At 38.8% G+C, this 19,234-nt stretch overlaps 1 protein-coding gene across 7 annotated transcripts in view; it reads right to left on the minus strand.

The window, feature by feature from the left end:
- Nucleotides 1-19,234, minus strand: part of GAB1 (GRB2 associated binding protein 1) — a 95,946-nt gene that overhangs the window by 31,810 nt on the left and 44,902 nt on the right. For all 7 annotated transcript variants that reach the window (XM_090138610.1, XM_090138613.1, XM_031588834.2 and 4 more), the window contains exon 2: nt 8,749-9,043. In XM_090138610.1, the coding sequence (XP_089994736.1) occupies nt 8,749-9,043 (295 nt within the window). The remainder of the gene's footprint in view (nt 1-8,748; nt 9,044-19,234) is intronic.

Consider the following 19,234-nt stretch of genomic DNA (forward strand, 5'->3'; position numbering starts at 1 on the left):
AGCATAAGAAAACCTTAGTCTTGAATACTAAGGCTTGTTACGGAGCAGACATGGACCCATAGGTCATTACTTGAATTTGGTAACCTGAGTCAGCATTTGCTTATGTTCATCCAAGATCACTTCAACATTTGCTATTAGTCATCAGCCGAGAACTGGCCTCTCAATAGCTGAAAAGCAACAGGAAAGAAGCTGCTTTGGCAACGGAAGTTCCTTGTAAATAAAATAGTACAGAAATACAACAGGTATCACGTTCCAATAGACCCCTTTTTACATACTCCAACTTCTTGTTTTAGTGCAGCAAATGCAGTTGTGTGTGCTTTTTTAAGCATTCTCTTTATAATTCTTACCCACTCCTATTCATATATATTGCAGATTAATACATATTTTTTCTTTCCTATTAAATTATCTCGGATATAGAAAAATACTGACACTATCAAACATGAAGCAATCCTTCCATTTCTCTTTCTTTCGGTGATTCATAGATAACAAACAACATAATTCAAAATACAATTTCTCAGCTATTTAGGCTCCCTTGTTCTTGCAATTCATTGTACATTCTGATTTGTGCATCCCAAGAATGGACACTGACTATTAGCATTTTTAAAACAAACATATTTTCCAGGAAAAATGACTCTTTTTAGACTTAGAAGCTAGTTCAGGACTAAAAAGAAAAAGCCCATGTCATCCAACTTCTGCTTCCCAGCACTATCCTGGGAAGAACCAGGTGAACACATGAGAACATAGCCCTCCTGCATCCAGTTCTGTCTATACAAGGTATGAGTGATTTAGACATGGAAATAGGAATAAAAGTACTTGCTTTGAACTCCCAGAGCACTTGCACAAGCTCAGAAATTAAATCCCACCACACCCACGTGGGTGGAAGATATATGAAAATTTCTCAACTTGGCCTACCTGAAAAGGTAGGAAAGCCTAAAAAAAGTTTTTACAAAAAAGGCTGGGCCTGAGCTATCCATTAAATTAGCATAACAAAGGGAACACCAGACTGCACCCAGTGATCACACACACACAAACACCAGTAGAACTGTTTCTTAGCTATTTTTTAAAATATTAAAATATGAAAAATATACCATTTAAAAACTTGAAGAGCTCTACGAAGCACTCATGAGACACCTACATTAAATACAACTGATCTTTCTTTATTCCCCCTTATGTTGCAGAGGGGCATCAGAATGACTGTAATAGGCACATATTGCTTGCTCCTGGAAAAGACACAGTGGGAAAAGGGAAAAGTAGATCTTTGCCACCTCCAGAACTGGGGACCACAAGCCAAGCTTATGTATGAGTAGGAGAGAGAGAAAAAGGTTTCCTGTCAGATACACTACCATTCTCCAGACATATTTAGCAAGAAGCAAGATTCACAAGGGCTTCAGAGTACCCAAGTCACCACCCCCTGTTCCTTGGCCCCTGACTAAACACAACCTTCGCACCATTAGGTTTGCTTGGTGCCGAGATCACACAAGGGAAAAAAGAAATCAAACACGATGCCCATGAAGCTCTCAGGGAAGAGAGGTGTGTCAATGAGACTGTAGGTAGTCAGGAGAGCCCAGCAGGTACATGGTAAGATGCATGTCTACATGAGCCTGATGTATTTAAACAAACCACACGTTGCCATTCCCAAGAAAAGATTCAATGGTAACTTTCCAGGGGAAAAAAAACCCACCACCATAATCAAGAAGCTTGAAAAAGGACCGATGCATCAGCCATGTTCAGAGTACGAAAGAATTACTTTGTGTTACAAGAAAAAAAAAAAAAAACAAGCCTGTAACAAATAAATACAGTTTGGCTATACAGTAAATGGTGAAATGAGACAATGTGAAGATAACCAGTAGGCTACACGTACTGGCTCAGATCCGGAGTCTCTAAATCTGCAACGCCATCTGCAATAGCGGCGTGTCACAGACAAACTGAGCACAAGCAGCAAGGCAGGTCTGGCATCATGCCCTTAGTTTCTGGCTCCCTACAGCTTCAGAACATCCCATCGCAGAGGCTGCATCCACATTCTCTGTTTACCAGGCTCTGGTAGACTTCTTTCTGAATTTCTTATTGTTTATATTTTTGGACCTCCACAACATCCTGTAGCAATGGTTCCATAAGATACTACGATATTACACATCATGAAAAACTATTTCCTTTAATTTTAAACCTGTAGCCTGGCAGCCTCATTTCAGCTCCTCTCCTCAGAGAAGCACTGAACAGTCATTCCCTATTCATAATATCCAGACCCAATTTTGTGGAACTTTCCCACTGCTTTACTGACTTGGTGCTGCTTAATTTTTCTTGGTACAGAAACTACCTCACGGCAGTACTTGTTTCTCTTCACCCTCACCTCTCACAGCTCTACTGATTGCCTAATTCCCTTCTGAGTAAGGAAGCCAACTATTGTGTAAAACGTAGAAAATCTGGGACATACTTATTAATTTGCAAACACCCAACAGTGTTTTATTCAATTTCGATCCTAACCACTTACATTTGATTGTTGCTGAGTATTAAAGTTAATGCTGTCAGATTGCCCAGAAGGCTCTGAGCAAGGATTTGGAGCCCAATAACATTAATGGATCATTAAGGTCATTTTCCTCGTGACAAGATGCCACATTTACTTTGACAGTTACAATTTGACAAGATCCCTGAGTCCTTGCACAGACCTGTTTTATTTACTTATTTGTTTTTCCAGGCATTTTGTGTGTTAAGACGAGTAGGCTATGGCCTGATTTAAAGGCCATTTGAACGCAGTTTCATGTATTCACCTGCTGGACCACTTATTCACTTTATGTAGTCAACCTATTTAAAATTTTACTTACAGAAAGAAAACAGTCACGTTAATGACTTATCACTGATCAAATAAATGTTGTTTGCCTATCCATACCCTCCCAAACACTCTCCTTAGCCACTAACTTCAGAAGCTGATACGAAGAATAGGGTTTCTCCCAGCAGCCTATTATGATTTCAAAGAGTACAATAATCAGCTTGCTTCATTTGTAACCAGCAGATTTTTAGGGAAGGGGTCATCTGCACACCAAAGAACGTTGTAAGTCATTTGGTTTGTTCCCAGAGCTCAGACACTACGACTGCTTTGAGAAACTGCGAGCTGGAAAAACATCCAGAATATTTAACATGCAAAGTAGTGTAAAAAGAATCCTATTTTGTTTTTATAATTCTTGCATTCAGTGCAGCTACAACAAGCAGCTTTCTCAGAAGGCAGTAGGAGTTTTAACTTTCCTCACTTGGTTTGTTATGAGCAGCTATAGGCATCACTTAATATAGAACTTACGCTTTCTTCTCATGGCTATTTTCATATTTACCTCATTACCTAAATAATCAAAAAATCCATGAGGTAAAAAGGAAAGCTTCTGAATAAAAATAATATGAAGAATTAAGAAGATTTGAGTGTGGGAATTTGCATTTAGGGATGGTTTTTGTTCTTAGCGCTCATGGCTTTAAGTCAACTTTTCTTCCTATGTTGTGATATGCAATGCTAAAGTCTCAACATTCTGATAATGTAAATACTAGAAATAGTTTCAATGCGTAATGCAGTCTGTTTTCTACAAGAAGCATCATTTCATTAAATGCTAAAATCATAACTGAAGAGTAAGGAAATGGATTATTGGTACAAGATATGTTCTCATTGAAACAACAAAATATTAGAGTAATACCCTTGTACAAGAATTTTCAATTACAAGTAGGAGTCATAAAAGACATGTAAAAGTACAAGTTATGTACCATTACGTTACTCTTTTTTTCCTACCACTATGCAAGGTGCACATATGTAAAATACAAAGAATCTGTATGATTATATACTTCACTCTATTCCTTCAGAGGACTCCTCCTTTTATTTCTAAGTCAGTGAAATCATTATCTCTGCTCCTTCATGTAATAAGATACATTCTGAAATACGCTGCCAGAGTTTCCTCTACTGTCAGCTTCTCCACACCGAATTTTGCTAAGAGATATTTTCAGCATAAACGATCAGTTTAAATCAATGTGAAATCTATGCAGAGAGCTTCAATTCTGAAGCTTTCTGCTTAAAGCAAACAAAAGCTTGTGTGAGCACCTCATGACTTCATAAGTAACTATCTGCACAACCTTGCAACCCACTCTCTTCGAATTCCTTTGTCCAAGTAACTCATCAAATGATTTTAATGCCACAAAAGATGTTCAGCAGGTACCACAGAGAAAAACTAAGCTAACTGCCTACGTTAATTATATTGAGGCTGTATTTCCTCAAGGAAAAGAAAACTTACGTTTCGTATGATTTTCTGCTGAAGGCAATTGACAATTTAAGATAAAATTACCAAACATTCAAGACTAAGGTTTTGACTGCATTGCATTTTTTAAAGCATTTTTTGTTCCTCATACTCTTACAAAGTAAGAGGTACCACTGCAGATTTTGTGCTCTATTTGTCTTCTCTTAGGCATATCATCTGAAATTGAAGACATCTCAGTGTCCTCTGATGTATTCCCTTTCTCCTTTCCATAATGGAGAATAACTATCTCAGCTTTGTGAACCTTTACTCAGTTCCTTAGCCAGCAGCCACCTCTACCACACCTGCAATGCCAAATTTCAGGTCCTTCTCTGAACCCACTTCTTCTAATTTTACTACCACTCTAATTTCTCCAGATGAATTCTGGCAACTATGCCAATTCCCATCAAAGTCTATTCTGATCTTTCTCTCAGCAAGTCCACACTCACCAAAAAAACCACAGGTCTACATCTCACTGATACTTCCTCAAAGTAAGTTTCCAAAAAACCCTACACATGATATGCTCTTGGGCCACTACTCCCTCCAAACCTATTGCTTCACTTGTAAGATAACTAACTCACAAACCCTATCAGAGGATTCCTCTTCCTTATGCTTAACTCAGTCTTTTCATGTTTTTTTTTACTCCATTCAGGGTTCCCAGTCATTCATGCTCCTGGCACGTCATCTCTGAGCAGGTTTGGCTCTCTTTCTAGTTAGTCATACCCAACAAGTGTCAAAAATCACAGGTTATCATTACGTACATCATCTCTACTGTGCAGCACATCACACCCATTAAAACAAACCAACCCTCATTCAGACTGCTTCCACTGCATGTCTAACAAAGAGAAACCTATTTCCATTCTACCATTCTGTTCTTGCCTCACCCACAGTCCATCAAAAAGGCTTGTTTTGAGTTTATTATCCTTACAATTTTTATATTCCTCCAGAATCTTCATCTATGTCTCACTTATGAGAATTTTCATGACCAGAGTCCTCAATTATCATCATGTTACTGATTTGGCAATTTTGATTTGCCAGCCTCTATCATCCACTTGATAAGAAACAAAAAACTGTCTTATAGGCTAACCCTTCATGCGGGAAAGGCATCCTGAACACCTCTAATATCCAACTTGATTTATCAAACATCCATGCAATAATCCCTGAGTTCAACAACAGCCCAACAACTGAAGGACTAAGTCAACTTACCTGTCACTGTGATAAAAACTGCTTAGTTTGCTTTTACTTCTTCCTACTCCCCTGCTTATACGTTGAGGTCTCCTATCATAAACACTAAGTTCTTAATGGCAAGACCTGTTTTCTGTTTTATACTTCTGCTACAGGAAGCACAGAGATATCCCGATCTGATACAGATATCTTCAGCACAGCACGGTAGCAATGACGCTTGGCTGCGCAGCCTTATTTCTCATTGGTGAAAACAGAAGGAGCTGAATTAGGTAGAAACGTGGAGTTAAGTTCATCCTGCCAGTTATCGCTTTTACATCCATGCTATCATCAAGCAATCGTGTATTATCAGAACATGATTAAAAAAAATTGGTTGTTTGACAAATTTACTGTTCAAAACACAGAAAGCATGAGAAGCATATATCAGATGGCAATTCCCTGAACAGGAATTTTACGAACTTAGAAAGCACTGTGTGTGAAAAAAACTGCAGCTCTTTCAAAGCATAAGCCACACTACATCCTTATGATGACTGAAGTTTTCTGTACTGCATTCAAGTTTATTGTCAATGTAATTGTAAATCTCACTATCTTTTTTTTTTTTTTCCTTTTCTTCAACGCTCCCCTCCTGTTTCACTTGGTCATTCAAATGACCATATGCAACTAAGATGACTGCATCTAGTAAGATCATCTTCCCTTCCCCCACGTTGCTAAGGGTGCAATTCATTAAATTACAAAAACATGGAGCTGGATTATATATAAAACATTCACCACAGACAGCTTCTGAATTGGAGGGAAGGGCTTTCAGCACCTTGTTTCAGAACCTACGCTTACGTACCCTTAGAAAGTTTTCCTTACCATTATACTTCTCACTGAAAATGAAACAAGTTACCTCTCACATTAGATAACAACTGACCCATATCCTTCTACACTCCTCCCCAAGTATTTTCTTCCTGTAAAGAACAAACTCGTCAATTATTCTACTCATTGATCACTTAAAAACCCATTTCCATTATTTTCATTGCTCTTGAAACATTTATCCTCATCCTCCTAGAGGATCAGACCACAGTCATTCAGTTGAGGTCTCCACAGTGCCCAGCAGAGAAGAATGGCCATTTCTTGTGTCCATTTGTTCTCTTCATCCCAGAACGCAGGCTTGGAAGTCTAGTGACACAAGCAACTGGCAACACATTCTCACTTAAAGTTACATTTTAACCTCTAAATGACTAAGCCAATACCTATTATATTATGATATACACAGAAAATATGAATGCTAAGAATACAGTATGAAGCTTGATGATAAAGCAATTCAGATTCATGCTCACACACAGCTCTTCTTTCAAAAAAGACAATACAGAAAACAAAACAACACTGAAAATGAAACAAAAAAGAAAAACATTTGCTGAAGAAAGAGTAACAAGCACCCATCATTTTTTTTTTTACAAAACAGAATAGTCTAAGTTATTTAAGGATATATTTCCTTGATGTTTCAGGCTCACTAGGTTTAAAAGACAACCTAATCACCATAAGCCCTAACTCAAAAGAGCTGTTACATAACACAATTTGATACAATCAGAAAGCTGAAGATTCCACAACTTGTAAAAGTGCCTAAAGAACACAATCTTATCTACTTACTCTCCAAAAAGAAGTATAACCTTGCAGATCTTCAGTACGCCTAGGACTTGTTTTCTTCCGTTAGCAGGTAGATATATCACACAAAATAGGAACTTTGAAATACAGACACTCTGCAACTGATTTTCCTGTTTTTCTTTTTTAACTTCTTTCTCTATGAATTGCAAGACATAACTAAACCCATGAATCAGATAGTATTGTCAACTTTCAACTACATAAAGTGATAGGGTTGGGATAATTCAGCAAATGCTTAAATGCTGAAGATTAAACGTGCAACTGAAGAGTAATAGGGAAGAGTTACTGATAAAATTGAACAACTTGAAAATTGACTGAATTAAAAACTATTTTGATCCAAACGGGGCACAGTTAGCTCTCCTCGCATTCATACTGGATTTAATCTTCAGTTCAGATGTTTCAAAAGAAAATAATGGATTAACAAAAACCATCTCTCAAAGTAAAGGCCTCACGGTTTTGAGGTGCCTACTTTTCCATTTCACGCAGCGAACATGCGCTCTTTTCTGAAGTCAAGTAAGCATGTGTACTCTTTACATCCAGACTCTTAGCTTGTCCCCAGAAACAATAATTTCTCAGTGTCTCCTATTCATAGCTGCACTGGGGCACTAGTTTGTTATCCATGAAGAAACAACCACCCGTCTACCTTTCTCTCATCTGTAACACGTCTGTCAGATTGAATACTGAATCACGTGGCAGTCACTTAGAGATACTGTGCTGTGGGTGGTCTTAGTCATACTCTGTCATCAAAACATGCTGCAACTATCAAAGAAACACCTTTCACTGAATTTGTGATTTGAGCAGTAATCCATAGACTTATAACAAATTTTTAGTTCAAAACTTCATTAAGGAGAAAGAGAAGGGCCCTTCAGAGAGGGGGCAAGAATATTTTCCAGACATTTTCAGAGATTTGAGGCAGAAACTCTTTCCCCTCCCTCAATGCATAACCCAGAAGAAAAAAAAAGAGGGATTTAATTCCAGTCTTCTCTCTCTGGTATGCTAAATTTATAATACTTAACTGCTCCTACTTAATCTTTCTTGGGACTATGCATATAACTACAGAAAGTCATGCCACCCACTAACCTTCAGAAGGAATAATAATAAATAAGGATGGTTTCAGGACAAGTAATGGCAACGATCTATTTGTCGGCATTTAACACCACCTTCTTTCCACAATACTGGTTCTACACAATGACTGCTTTGGTAGGATTTGAGCAGGATGGTGTGGAACTACAAGTTATTTTTTGTTTGTTTCAGCCTGTACAGGGAGCATATTTTTTTCCAAGTTGCACAGCAGATGGAGGCACAGCAATATCAGAATCCTGACATTTTGCACTCATTCCTGATCACAGAGCCACATGCTCTACACCACACAGATTTCCTTCGGTGACAATCTTTGTCTTGCATGATTTTACATAGAGATTTCTCAAGACCTAACATCATGCAAAACAGAAAAGAAACATCCTTTTTTCTCTGACATGTTTGATTTGTAATGAGTTGTGAATACTTGGCTCTGTTCTGCTCACATTCTTTCAGAGCAAGAAAACTTTCAGTCAGTGCACGTGAGTTTTAAAACATGGGAATGTTAACACTAGTCATCTGGTCTTCAAAACGTTCTATGCATGTTGGCATGACACTTTCTGAGGGAAAAAAAAAAACAACTTACCCTCATCTGTAGGGTTGAACCCACAGATATCACAGATGCATCGAACCCACTTATTCATCTCCTCCTCGCTGTCTGCCACCAAATAGAAAACTCTGTCTATAGTGTTGATGTCAAAAATATAGCTGTTTTCAAACTCTTTTTTGTTGAATGTTAATCCAGCATCCACTTGCTGACACAAGTTTAAGTCAATAATACGGATAGGCTTCTTGGCATGGTCATTTTTGTAGTATTCCAGTACATCTGGATCTCCTGTTAAACGGCCACTCCGAAGCACAAACCATCTCCTCTTCCATGCCTGAAAATTCATAAAAGAGAAAAATTAGAAGTAGGAAATAATAATTTAAATTTAATACCTTCTGTACACTGTTTCAGGTTGAGCTCAACTCAGTAATAATTAGTTCAAAAACCATTTAAAGAGATGACACTTAAATTAGCTGAATTTAGTGCAGGCAATTTACTTATTATTAGAACAGCAGACTAAAGAGACAGTGAATCCACAGTGAACCTTTACTTCTTCTGTATTTTAGTTTGCTTTTACAAGCAGATCATATAATTAAGCCACTGTTTAAAGATAATGAAAGATGAATCCAGTAAAGAAAATAAGGAGGCGAGAAGAGGAAAAAAGCCCCCAAATCCTCTGAAAGTAGCTGCTGTATGCCTAAGAAAATGAAACACATCTAAGTTTAGATATTTACCATCAAGTCTTATTTCCACTACCTCCTGTTTCAGGCTGTTTTATTCCAGCTCTGATTTTTTTTTTTAATTGATACTGCCTCCACAATAGCAACCTGCAGTTAAAGAGTACACTGTTCACGCTGCACACTTCTCTTGATGTTAGGCAATCTTTGCACTCAGAAGCTTGTAATGTTTTACAGCAGAAGTTTTTAAAAAGAAAGACATACCCTATTATTTCAGAAAACATCAGAGAGGTGGGGAGGTAGAAGAAATGACCGAATGGTTTAGCCTTATACCTCATAAAAGTCCCTGCATGAGGTCATGCACAGAAGAAAAAACTTCACAATTATTGTGCTTGTTATATCAACCTCCAGGATGCTGCAAATCTGAAGAACTGGGACAGAGAGAAAAACACAAGCAAAATGCCTCATCTTCTAGTCAGCCCTCAATTGCCTTTCATTGCTGTGGGCCTCTCTCTCTTGTCAATTAAATTGAATATGCTACATCACTGCAAAGACACTAATGCAAACCGAAAGAGATCACGTTTATCATATCACCACAAGCATTCTTATTGTCCTGCTCAGTGCTGCACACTGGTTTCTCAGCTCCACCAACAGCATCTCATTCTCTGCTATAAGCTCCAAATGCCAGGATAATCATAGAATGTCTCTCAGAAAATGGCTTGGGTCAGAAGGGAGCTTAAAAGACCATCCAGTTCCACCCCCACAGCCACGGGCAGGGCTGCCCCCCAAAGCTCAGGCTGCCCAGGGCCCCACTCAATCTGGCCTTGAGTGCTTCCAGGAATGGGGCACTCACAGCTTTCTCCAGGCAGCCTGTGCCACTGCCTCATTACCCTCCAAAATGAAATTTCCCCCAAATATCTATCCTCAATCTCCCCCCCTTTAGTTTAGAACCACACTCCCTTGTCCTACCACTGTCTGCCTGAGTAGAAATTCTGTCCATTTATATCCTTCCTTCAAGTACTGGAAAGCCACAATGAGGTCTATCTGCAGCCTTCTCTCCTCCAGGCTGAACAAGCCCAGCTCCTTCAACCTTTCTTTGCAGGAGATGTGCTCCAGCTCTCTGATCATCTTTGAGGTCCTCCTCTGACCCACACCTACAGCTCTGTATCTTGTTTTATGTGAGGGGCTGCAGGCCCGGATGCAGTATTGCAGATGGGGCTTCACAAGGACAGAGCAGAAGGGGACAATCCCCTCCCTCTCCCTGCCAGCCATCTCTCTTTAGATACAGATGGGAACACGCAGTAAAAGAAACCAGACATACTGCTAACTGCCCTCTGGAAAAGTTGTGTTTCATTCTCACTTTTAAAGTGAACAAGCAAATCCTGTTAGGACAAAACCCGATGCAAGAAACCCCCCCAAAAAGTAGGTATCAGCTAACCCAGACTACAGACAGAACCAAAGGCCAAAGGAAAGAAACAGCATCAGCAGAGAACGTCAAGACATGATATCCTTTACACACTGATGTACCTTTAAAAACAGAAGTTTCTGACAATATATTAAAGAAAAGATTCAAATGGGTTTTCTCAGGGAGCAAGGTTTCATTTTTCTGAAGGCGTAAGCTTTGAACAAGCTCACGGAGGAAGGCATGAGGGACAGTCAGAGCTGTGCCATCAAATTCCAGCTGCAAACCAGTGCCACCAGCTCTGTGCTGGAGCCACACAAACCAGTTCCTGTGGAGCATACCTGCTATTCTGGGTAGCAAGCTCAGGAGTACGTTATGAAAAGGTAATAAAGAAAATGGGAGAAAGAGAAGAACACCAGACAGCTTAATTAGGGTTTGAGATTCACTCCCCACCTACTAAGCTGCTTGAAGTTTATTTGATCTTAGTCAACTTTTATACTTGATAAAGTAAGTAGTATAGCTGTGAAGCTGCCTTTAAATGTGGAACTGTGTGGATCAAGCCAATGCCTCAAGCAGTGATTTCTGCAGTCCCAACAAGATCATTGAGGGAAAAATGCACAAGTGGAACAGATGAAGCATGTGAACTTAGACTGCAAGTAGGAGCATCTTCAGGTAACACAGCTGCTAAGCACAATGTAATAGAAACCCAACTACCAGCAAAATGTTCATTTGTTTCCTATTTCCAAACGACAACTTCAACTTCTGTTGATAACAGGAAACTTCAGTAAAGAGGATTCTCTTCAGTCAAGGCTGACCACAGACAGTTAAGAACGGACTGCAAAGCTCTTACTTCAGAAACAAGATTTCTCTTAGACTTCAGCCTTCAGTCATCCAGATGACATTTTCAGTGCCTAACTGAGAAGATCAGAGGGGGAAAAAGCTACTGAGAAGTAAGGTTGATTTGTCTTGTGATTTGTGACCAAAAACAAACTGTGTACCAACCAAGACACTTCACAGAAATTCACTTCTAATACTGTGTTAACGAGTGAAAAATTTGTCTGATCAATCCCACCAATCACTGTGGAGCATTAATGAGTTAAAAGCACTCAAATTCAGAAAATCAACCAGCTAAACAGAATTTGTTTTTAGCCCTTTTGGCTACAGAATAGCAACTATTAAATACTTAAAACATAGAATTTAGCCTAGCAGCACCTGCTACTATTTTTGAAGAGTTTTCACATAGTACATATGTGAATGTTTATCTCAGTCATATAATGAGTCACACTCACTGGAACTGGCACAGATTATATTCAAAAACAAAAGCAATTCCATAAACTACACACTAATAAGGCAGATACAAAGGTTCTCTGGATTACAGTACAAAGCACAATTTAGCAGCAGAATAAAGCTAAAAGCTAGACAAGAGAACTGACATCAGCACCCTTGCTAATCATAGTACAAAAGCGCCTCTATATTTTGTCAAAGTGCAAAATGAGCCCACATAAATTACTCTTTGTTATTTGAAAATATCTGGGATTCTTAAAGCTTGATCTATTTTTAACATTTCAGTATTTGCTGTTGTAATGAAGGCTGTACACTGCCTCACTCACTGAAGTACCAAATCCCGTGCTATGTACGCAATGAAGAGAGCTTTTTTAATAGCTGCTTTCCAAAAAGAAATCTTTAAAAAACAACACGCACATGTGCAAATAAGTACTTATGCAAATCATCTTTTCCCTTCTCTCCTTTTAACCCCTTCAGGCAGATGTACGAAACTTCTGCATCTCATTTTACCATGCGTGTTCCAATCCACACAGCTATTCCTCTTCATCACGCACACACACGAGAAGCTCCACTGGTTTAAGTCAAATGAATATTGTGATTACTAATGATCTGTCATGTCACTTACGATTATCAATCATACATTATCAGCTCACATTTTTTCAAGAATAAACTATATTGGTATTGGGACAAAAAATAATCCCATAACCTACTGAGTTTTGTTTGATTTTTTTTTTTTTTTTTTTTACTTCTCTAACTTAATCCTGTTGACTTCAGCACAGAAAAACACCATCTGATAGAGGAAAGAAGGCTGTATTTTTTTTTAATGGAAGACACACACACATGAAAGCCATATTAAAACACTGCTATTAACAAGTGCACTTATACTAACTAGTTACATGACACTATACACAGATTTAATACTAACACAGAAGTACATCTGTTGCTTTACAAAGCATGATACAACAAAAGTCACAGGAATAAAGCTCACCAAAAGCCTGTGCAGGCTTCTAAAACAATCTATTCCCAAGCAAGATCGCTGCTTTGGTTTCTAAGAAATGACTTGTGTGACTCTCAGCTTGTTTCCTCCCAGAGCTGCACAGCATATCAGCTGGTCTACCATAGGACATGACTATTCCTGCCAAACATTGTCCTGTTTATATCATGAGACCATCGTATCATGAGACTATCGTAACTACAGAAACAAGTTTGCTTGCTTGTTTTTCAAGTAGACCAAAACATGACGAGCTGCTCACTCACAGAGCCTCAAATGATGAAAGTAAGTGGAATTCATTATTTTTCACTTAGCATTATGAGCAGGTAAAAATAAAACAGATAATAATTGAAAGCTTGTAGCTAAGAATGTATGCAATACAGAGAATTTAGAGTACAGTCTCGTTACAGTAGCTCTATCTGCTGAAGACATCAACAGCACCATAGTCTATTCCCCATAAACCTACATACTTCAGGATTTATTTTTTTTCTTCCAACGTCTATTAGAAAGGTACCTCATTTTGTTTCAGGTTCTAGTGGAAACATGTAGGCATGTCTAAGTGGACAAGGAAAGGAAGGGGCAAGAGAAAATAATTTACCTATTTATGTTAAAAAGGATTTTATGTTTAGCTCAAGCCATTGCTCAAACAGTTACATGAAATTTTTTAAAGGATTAAAACTTGTGAAATATGTCAATGGATATTTGTTCTGGACAACTCCTTTTGCAGCATTTGTTCTCATGTGATTAAGTAACTTCACTTACTAACAAGCTGACCAATTGTCCTTACTTGGTAAACCCAGCATTATTACCCATAATCCTCACATCATTTAAGTTGTTTATCCACTATTAGTACAATGACCACCTGTTTTCCCATTCTAAAAAGCCTGCAAAAGTAGCAAGCACTAGCAAGCTAGCCCAAAGAAGACTGGCAGCCCTCTCCAATAAGTATTTTCCCTATGATTTACCAGCAGACACGTGAATAATATTACAAATCTCTGACCTCCCTTCTCATCTTTCAAGCACAGACGTTTGTGTTCAGGCACTCCAAAAAGTATGTTACAAGGGCAGCATTTGTCATCTTTCTTTTCCAGAGCATTAATCTATGGTTTGGAAGAAAGAAGAGACTCACCCAGGGGCACAGGGAGGATCCAAAAGAACACTTGATGTTTTACAAACATAGGTTAAACATTTCCTTGATCCAAAAGAACTTCTAAAGTAAACAGAAAACAAGCAGGGTGTGAAGCAGAGAGAAGTAAGGAAGACAGCCCAAGGTCACTTTGTAATTCTCTCGTGGACATTTGTTTTAGTGCTGAGCTTACTTTTGAGGTTTTATGAGTCATCTGCCAGCACCGATGTTTTATTTTCTTTATGCTTTTCCATGTATTTCATCCATCTCTCTTTACTTTTTTTCCCAGAGCAAAAGGAACAGGGAAATAGCTGCACATCTTTGACAAACAGGAAGAAAGACAGCAAACAGGAGAAGCTAAGTATTTCTGCCCTCTTTACCTCCCCATTTCTAGTCCTCATGTGTTGAGCCAAGCACACCTCTAATGCCACTCCACTGACTCATACAGCAGAGCTACACTCCGCATCATTTCAGAAGCCCAAGCAAAAATACCCAGGTATTCAAATGATATTTGAGTTCTGTTTGTGTTGGGCACAGGGCAGTGGCATCTGTCAGCAGGGAGCTTCATTACCACAAGGCACGTACCTGGGAAGACTGCCGGGAAGCAGCTCCAAGAGGTCACGGTCATCAATGTTACCTCAAGCACACAACTTTCTCCACAAGCCATTCTTAGGGCTTGCAAAACTCTTGAATGGTGAAAAGGCAAAATTTTGGCTGAAGTTTTCCCTGAGAAATCATTACTTCCATATTTCTACGTGGAAATGCAGAAATACATGGGTGTTTTTCAGAAGCACTTTTCTGGAAAACTGTTATAGAAGGCCATACCAAGAATTCAGAATTAACAGTTGCCTCTGAAAATCACTGTTGTAACACCTACTGGCAGCTGACACATGCTTCCTGAAAAACTGCTGCCTTTAAAAAATAAGACAGAATTAATAAACTCAGAACAAAATAAGGCATGTTTGGTACCTTAGTTCTAAAAACAGAAACTTCACTTCCTAAATTTCATAACAGTCCAAGTGTTGTACTTCTAGTACCATTAAACACTGAAAAGTGTAAACAGATAGCTGCAAAACAAACAAACGTGATATGAGGAAAACACTGGATATATTATGACTTTCTTTAAATACTTAAGACTTGTTTTCCAGGAAACACCATCTTTTCTCACTGAGCAAAATAAGGAAAAAACAGTCTCAGTGGAAGTTTCCACTCTCCTGGCCATCATCCTGATCATCTGTTCCGAATACACACAAGGCCAAAATTTCCTGTTTTCCAACTATTGTCACCATTTTCTAGTCTTGTGCTGTCGATTCTAACTTTAGCTTGTTAAATAAACAGAAGAAAACACTGCAAATGCAGCAGAACAATACTTGCACACAGATTTGCTGCGAAGACTCTTTCATAACTGATGTTTCAGCATGTGAACTAACTAGTCTCCCAACATTACATAGCTAATTAAAGCATCAAAAACAGGACAAAATACAAGTCAGACCATTTTAGCACTCTGCTGTTTGGTACGTCTTAATCTAATTGAATATTTTCTTAATTCTTCCATATTTTGCACAGAGGTTTTCGCAGTTTTTTTTTTTTTTTTAAAGCTTCTTGCCTATCCCCAGTTTAACTGTACAGCTTGTATCATCTATTGTTACGCTCACCTTCTCATGATCAGCAGCAGCAGTCATTTCAATACTTAGCTACTTCTCCACAGTATGTCAGAACTGTTGTAATGGCCAGCATTAGTTTATCTGCAATACTCCTGCACATCAGACAACTATCATAGCATCTTTACCAAAGCAGAGCTAACTCACTAAGCTAATGCACCAATGCAGACCTTCTGTGGAACCAGGATCTGAGTTCCCACATCTTCATGCTAGGACCAGTGACCAGATAGTCCTTCTAGGTTCCTACATCATCTTACCCACCCCTGGCACTCAGAGCTACCCGATTATTTTGAACCCTCACAAACTTACCCTTTCAATTCTATTCTGCTTCACACCACCCACCCTGCATGGCAAGCACGCAGCTCCCTAGTAGCATGCTCCCTGTGACACACAAGTAAGCTCAGCCTTCTCTCACTGTTTTGTCAACAATGAAAGCATAACACCATTGCATAAGCATATTTGTTCCAGGTCCCTCACCCATACATGGCACCTTTGGCTTGTTGCCCTTGCTCTCAGAACGTCTCCCTAATTTCACCTTTTCCTCCCTATCTCAAATACATTCTGATCAATTTCCTCTCTGTTCTTCCCCCTTTACATAGATTGAGATGTAATACTACCAGGACCATTTTTTCTGACCACATCTCTGTTGTGAAGTTCTCCATTACCAACTTGCTTCATTGCAGTTTTCAGTCACTCAATGTCTTTCTAAGCTTTTTCTTATTAAGAGAGTGAACGCCTCCCTAAATTTGCGAGTCATCTCTTATTGCTTTACTCTACCACTGATAACAGATTGAACACATTCTTCATCCTCTCCCAACTCTCCTCTGAAGACTCCATGAATCAATAGGGGAACAACATCTCCTACCTTCAGATTCTTCCTGAAGATCACCTTCTGCGATACTACTTACAATCACTCAACCAATTACAATTTGCCTCTGCATCAGATGAATTAATTTAAAAAACAGTGGTTTTGTGTATTCATCAGTCAAAGGCAGTGTGTGCTTTTTATTTCTGCTTCAGTTCCTTCATCGGCTCTTCATTAAAAGCTATGTTCCCTCCCCCACAAATCTTAACTTAAGAAACTGAAATGTTCAGGGTAGGTTCTTTTATTTTTAATGACTGCGCATTTCTTATCACAAGGATTACTGCAGTGCTGACCAGATGTCCCGCACAAGACAACCTGGACAAGATGACAGCTGCACCTTAACTTGAGTTCCGCTATCCTGAGCACAGGAGTGCACATCTTGACAAACACAGCATGACAGCAATGCACAGAAATATAAAGCTGAAAAACAAGACTCGTAAAGATGCAATTAATCTGAAGCTGAAAGATCAAGCCTACCCTGCATGGATATTAACAGCTGCTTTCCCATTAGTGGCAGGGGATGAAATACATTACTATCTGTGTTCGCTCACTTTTTACTTCCTAGCAGAACAGTCATTTCAAAATGTTGCTCGTACCTAGGCATAAAAAACCCACCATTCCTCCAGTTCACTAGCCCAGGGTTTTGTTTTTTTTTTTAAATTATTTTGTAAACATCCTGTACAGATTTAAATTTGTTTTTTAGGTCAGGCATCTTGCATGTTCCCTCTGACAAAACAATTATAGGTCTAGATGCTGTATTTTGTATTTCCCCTCATAAAAAGTATTTGAGCTACAGAAGAAGCAGTTCCTTCACATTCAACAAGGGATGAATTAAAATGGATTTTAGGGCGGTGCAGAGTTACCCCATAATTCCAAGCTACATTTTAAGTGATCTTCACAAATTACATTTACAACACGTTGACAGTCTATCCTTACCCATCCCTTGTGAGAGCAAGGCTAGCTGACATTTCTGCAAGTCAAGCATCTGCGGACTAAAACAGCAGCCTCTTCTGCAAAGGAGTTAACCACAGTTACAGCAATTACACTTTTTTGAGCCACTTCATGCAAAGGAAAGGGAAAGCCATTGTTCCACCAAAGCGTTATAGGGAGAATCAATACATTATGTTTTAAATACTGCAAGGCACTGCAAGGAATTCCTTATTCCAATGAAGGACGAGAAATAAGAAGGAATGCTCAGTGTTGTTTGCATTATTTTAAGAGCAAAATTATCAGCCCTTCCACTACCAATCAACAAATCTGTGATGCGCATAAATTACGTATGTAGACACAGAATAACAGCTGCTAAAAAAATAAAAATGTGAAATAAAAGTCAGCACTGTATCTGATATCTACATCCCCCCATCACTGAGAACACTTGGCAACTATGCTCACTGGAGTGCTTTCGCAACTGACCTAAAGATCTCCAGAAAAATATTCATTTTTAAGTAAGCGAGCATAGTCCAAATTTGCACAACACAACTATATGTAAATTGCTTTCACTGTGCTAACCAAATTTAGTTTCTTTTGTAACAAAAACACATTTTCCAAGACTGCAACTGATATACTTCATTTTAGGGTCAGACAGATCAGTAGCAGTTACAAAGGGGTTAAGACATTTTAAAAAAAGCTATGTTGCTTACTAATAGCAAACCTAACAATACACTAGCATACTTGAAGATTAGAATGATTTGGCATAACAACTGAGTAGCTTACAAAACGCTGCCCAACCTCATCGACACATGTAAAAATATATTTTTTGTTTCCTAGATTTTAACAGCACCATCAGGTATTATTTACATCAGCAGTTTTAATGAACTTCACCACCACGACCAATTTTTTTTTTTTTTTCTTCCCACTCCAGAACAACCTGATGAATCCAGGTTTGTTCTGAAACCAAATCCTTCAAATTTCCTTGCCACAATCGCTTACCACAAGAGCCCTGTCGGAGGAACCTGAACAGCAGCAGGATGAGCCCCCAACAGCATCTGCTGGGAGCAGCTCGCTGCAAGCCGCCCTGTTGACAAAGCTGAAGGACTCATGCTACTGCTTTAGCAGCCAAGGAATAACGTGGTTCTTGAATAACAGTACAAACATCAAGATAGAGCTAGGAGTTTTAGAGCACTGTAGGTATGCCTACACAGTGTAACGTACTGCAGCAATACATCACATAACTTCTATTTACACTCCATGGCATAAAACTCCTTTAGCAATAGTGAGCTCTAATGGGTAAAGCTGTAGGCTGCTGCTTCAGAAAGTTTCCCAAGTCCACTTTTCTAAAGCAAAATGAAAGCTAAACTTCTTTCTTGGGGGGGGGAGGTGGAAATCCCACACAGAAAAGGGGGGAAAAAAGCATATTTCAGGCAAAAAGACAGCACACTCTTTAAGGAAGCCCCCGTTTAACCCAAATCATTTTCTACGCACAGAAATTAAAAAGAAGAATAAACAAGTACAGTTTTCTCTAGTTTACCTCTTTAAGTCCTCAGAAAACTTAAGCAATGTCCTGGCCATTTCTGTAGTGG

Source organism: Phasianus colchicus, chromosome 4 (assembly GCF_987193195.1).
Source record: "Phasianus colchicus chromosome 4, bPhaCol1.hap1.1, whole genome shotgun sequence".
NCBI lineage: Eukaryota > Metazoa > Chordata > Aves > Galliformes > Phasianidae > Phasianus > Phasianus colchicus.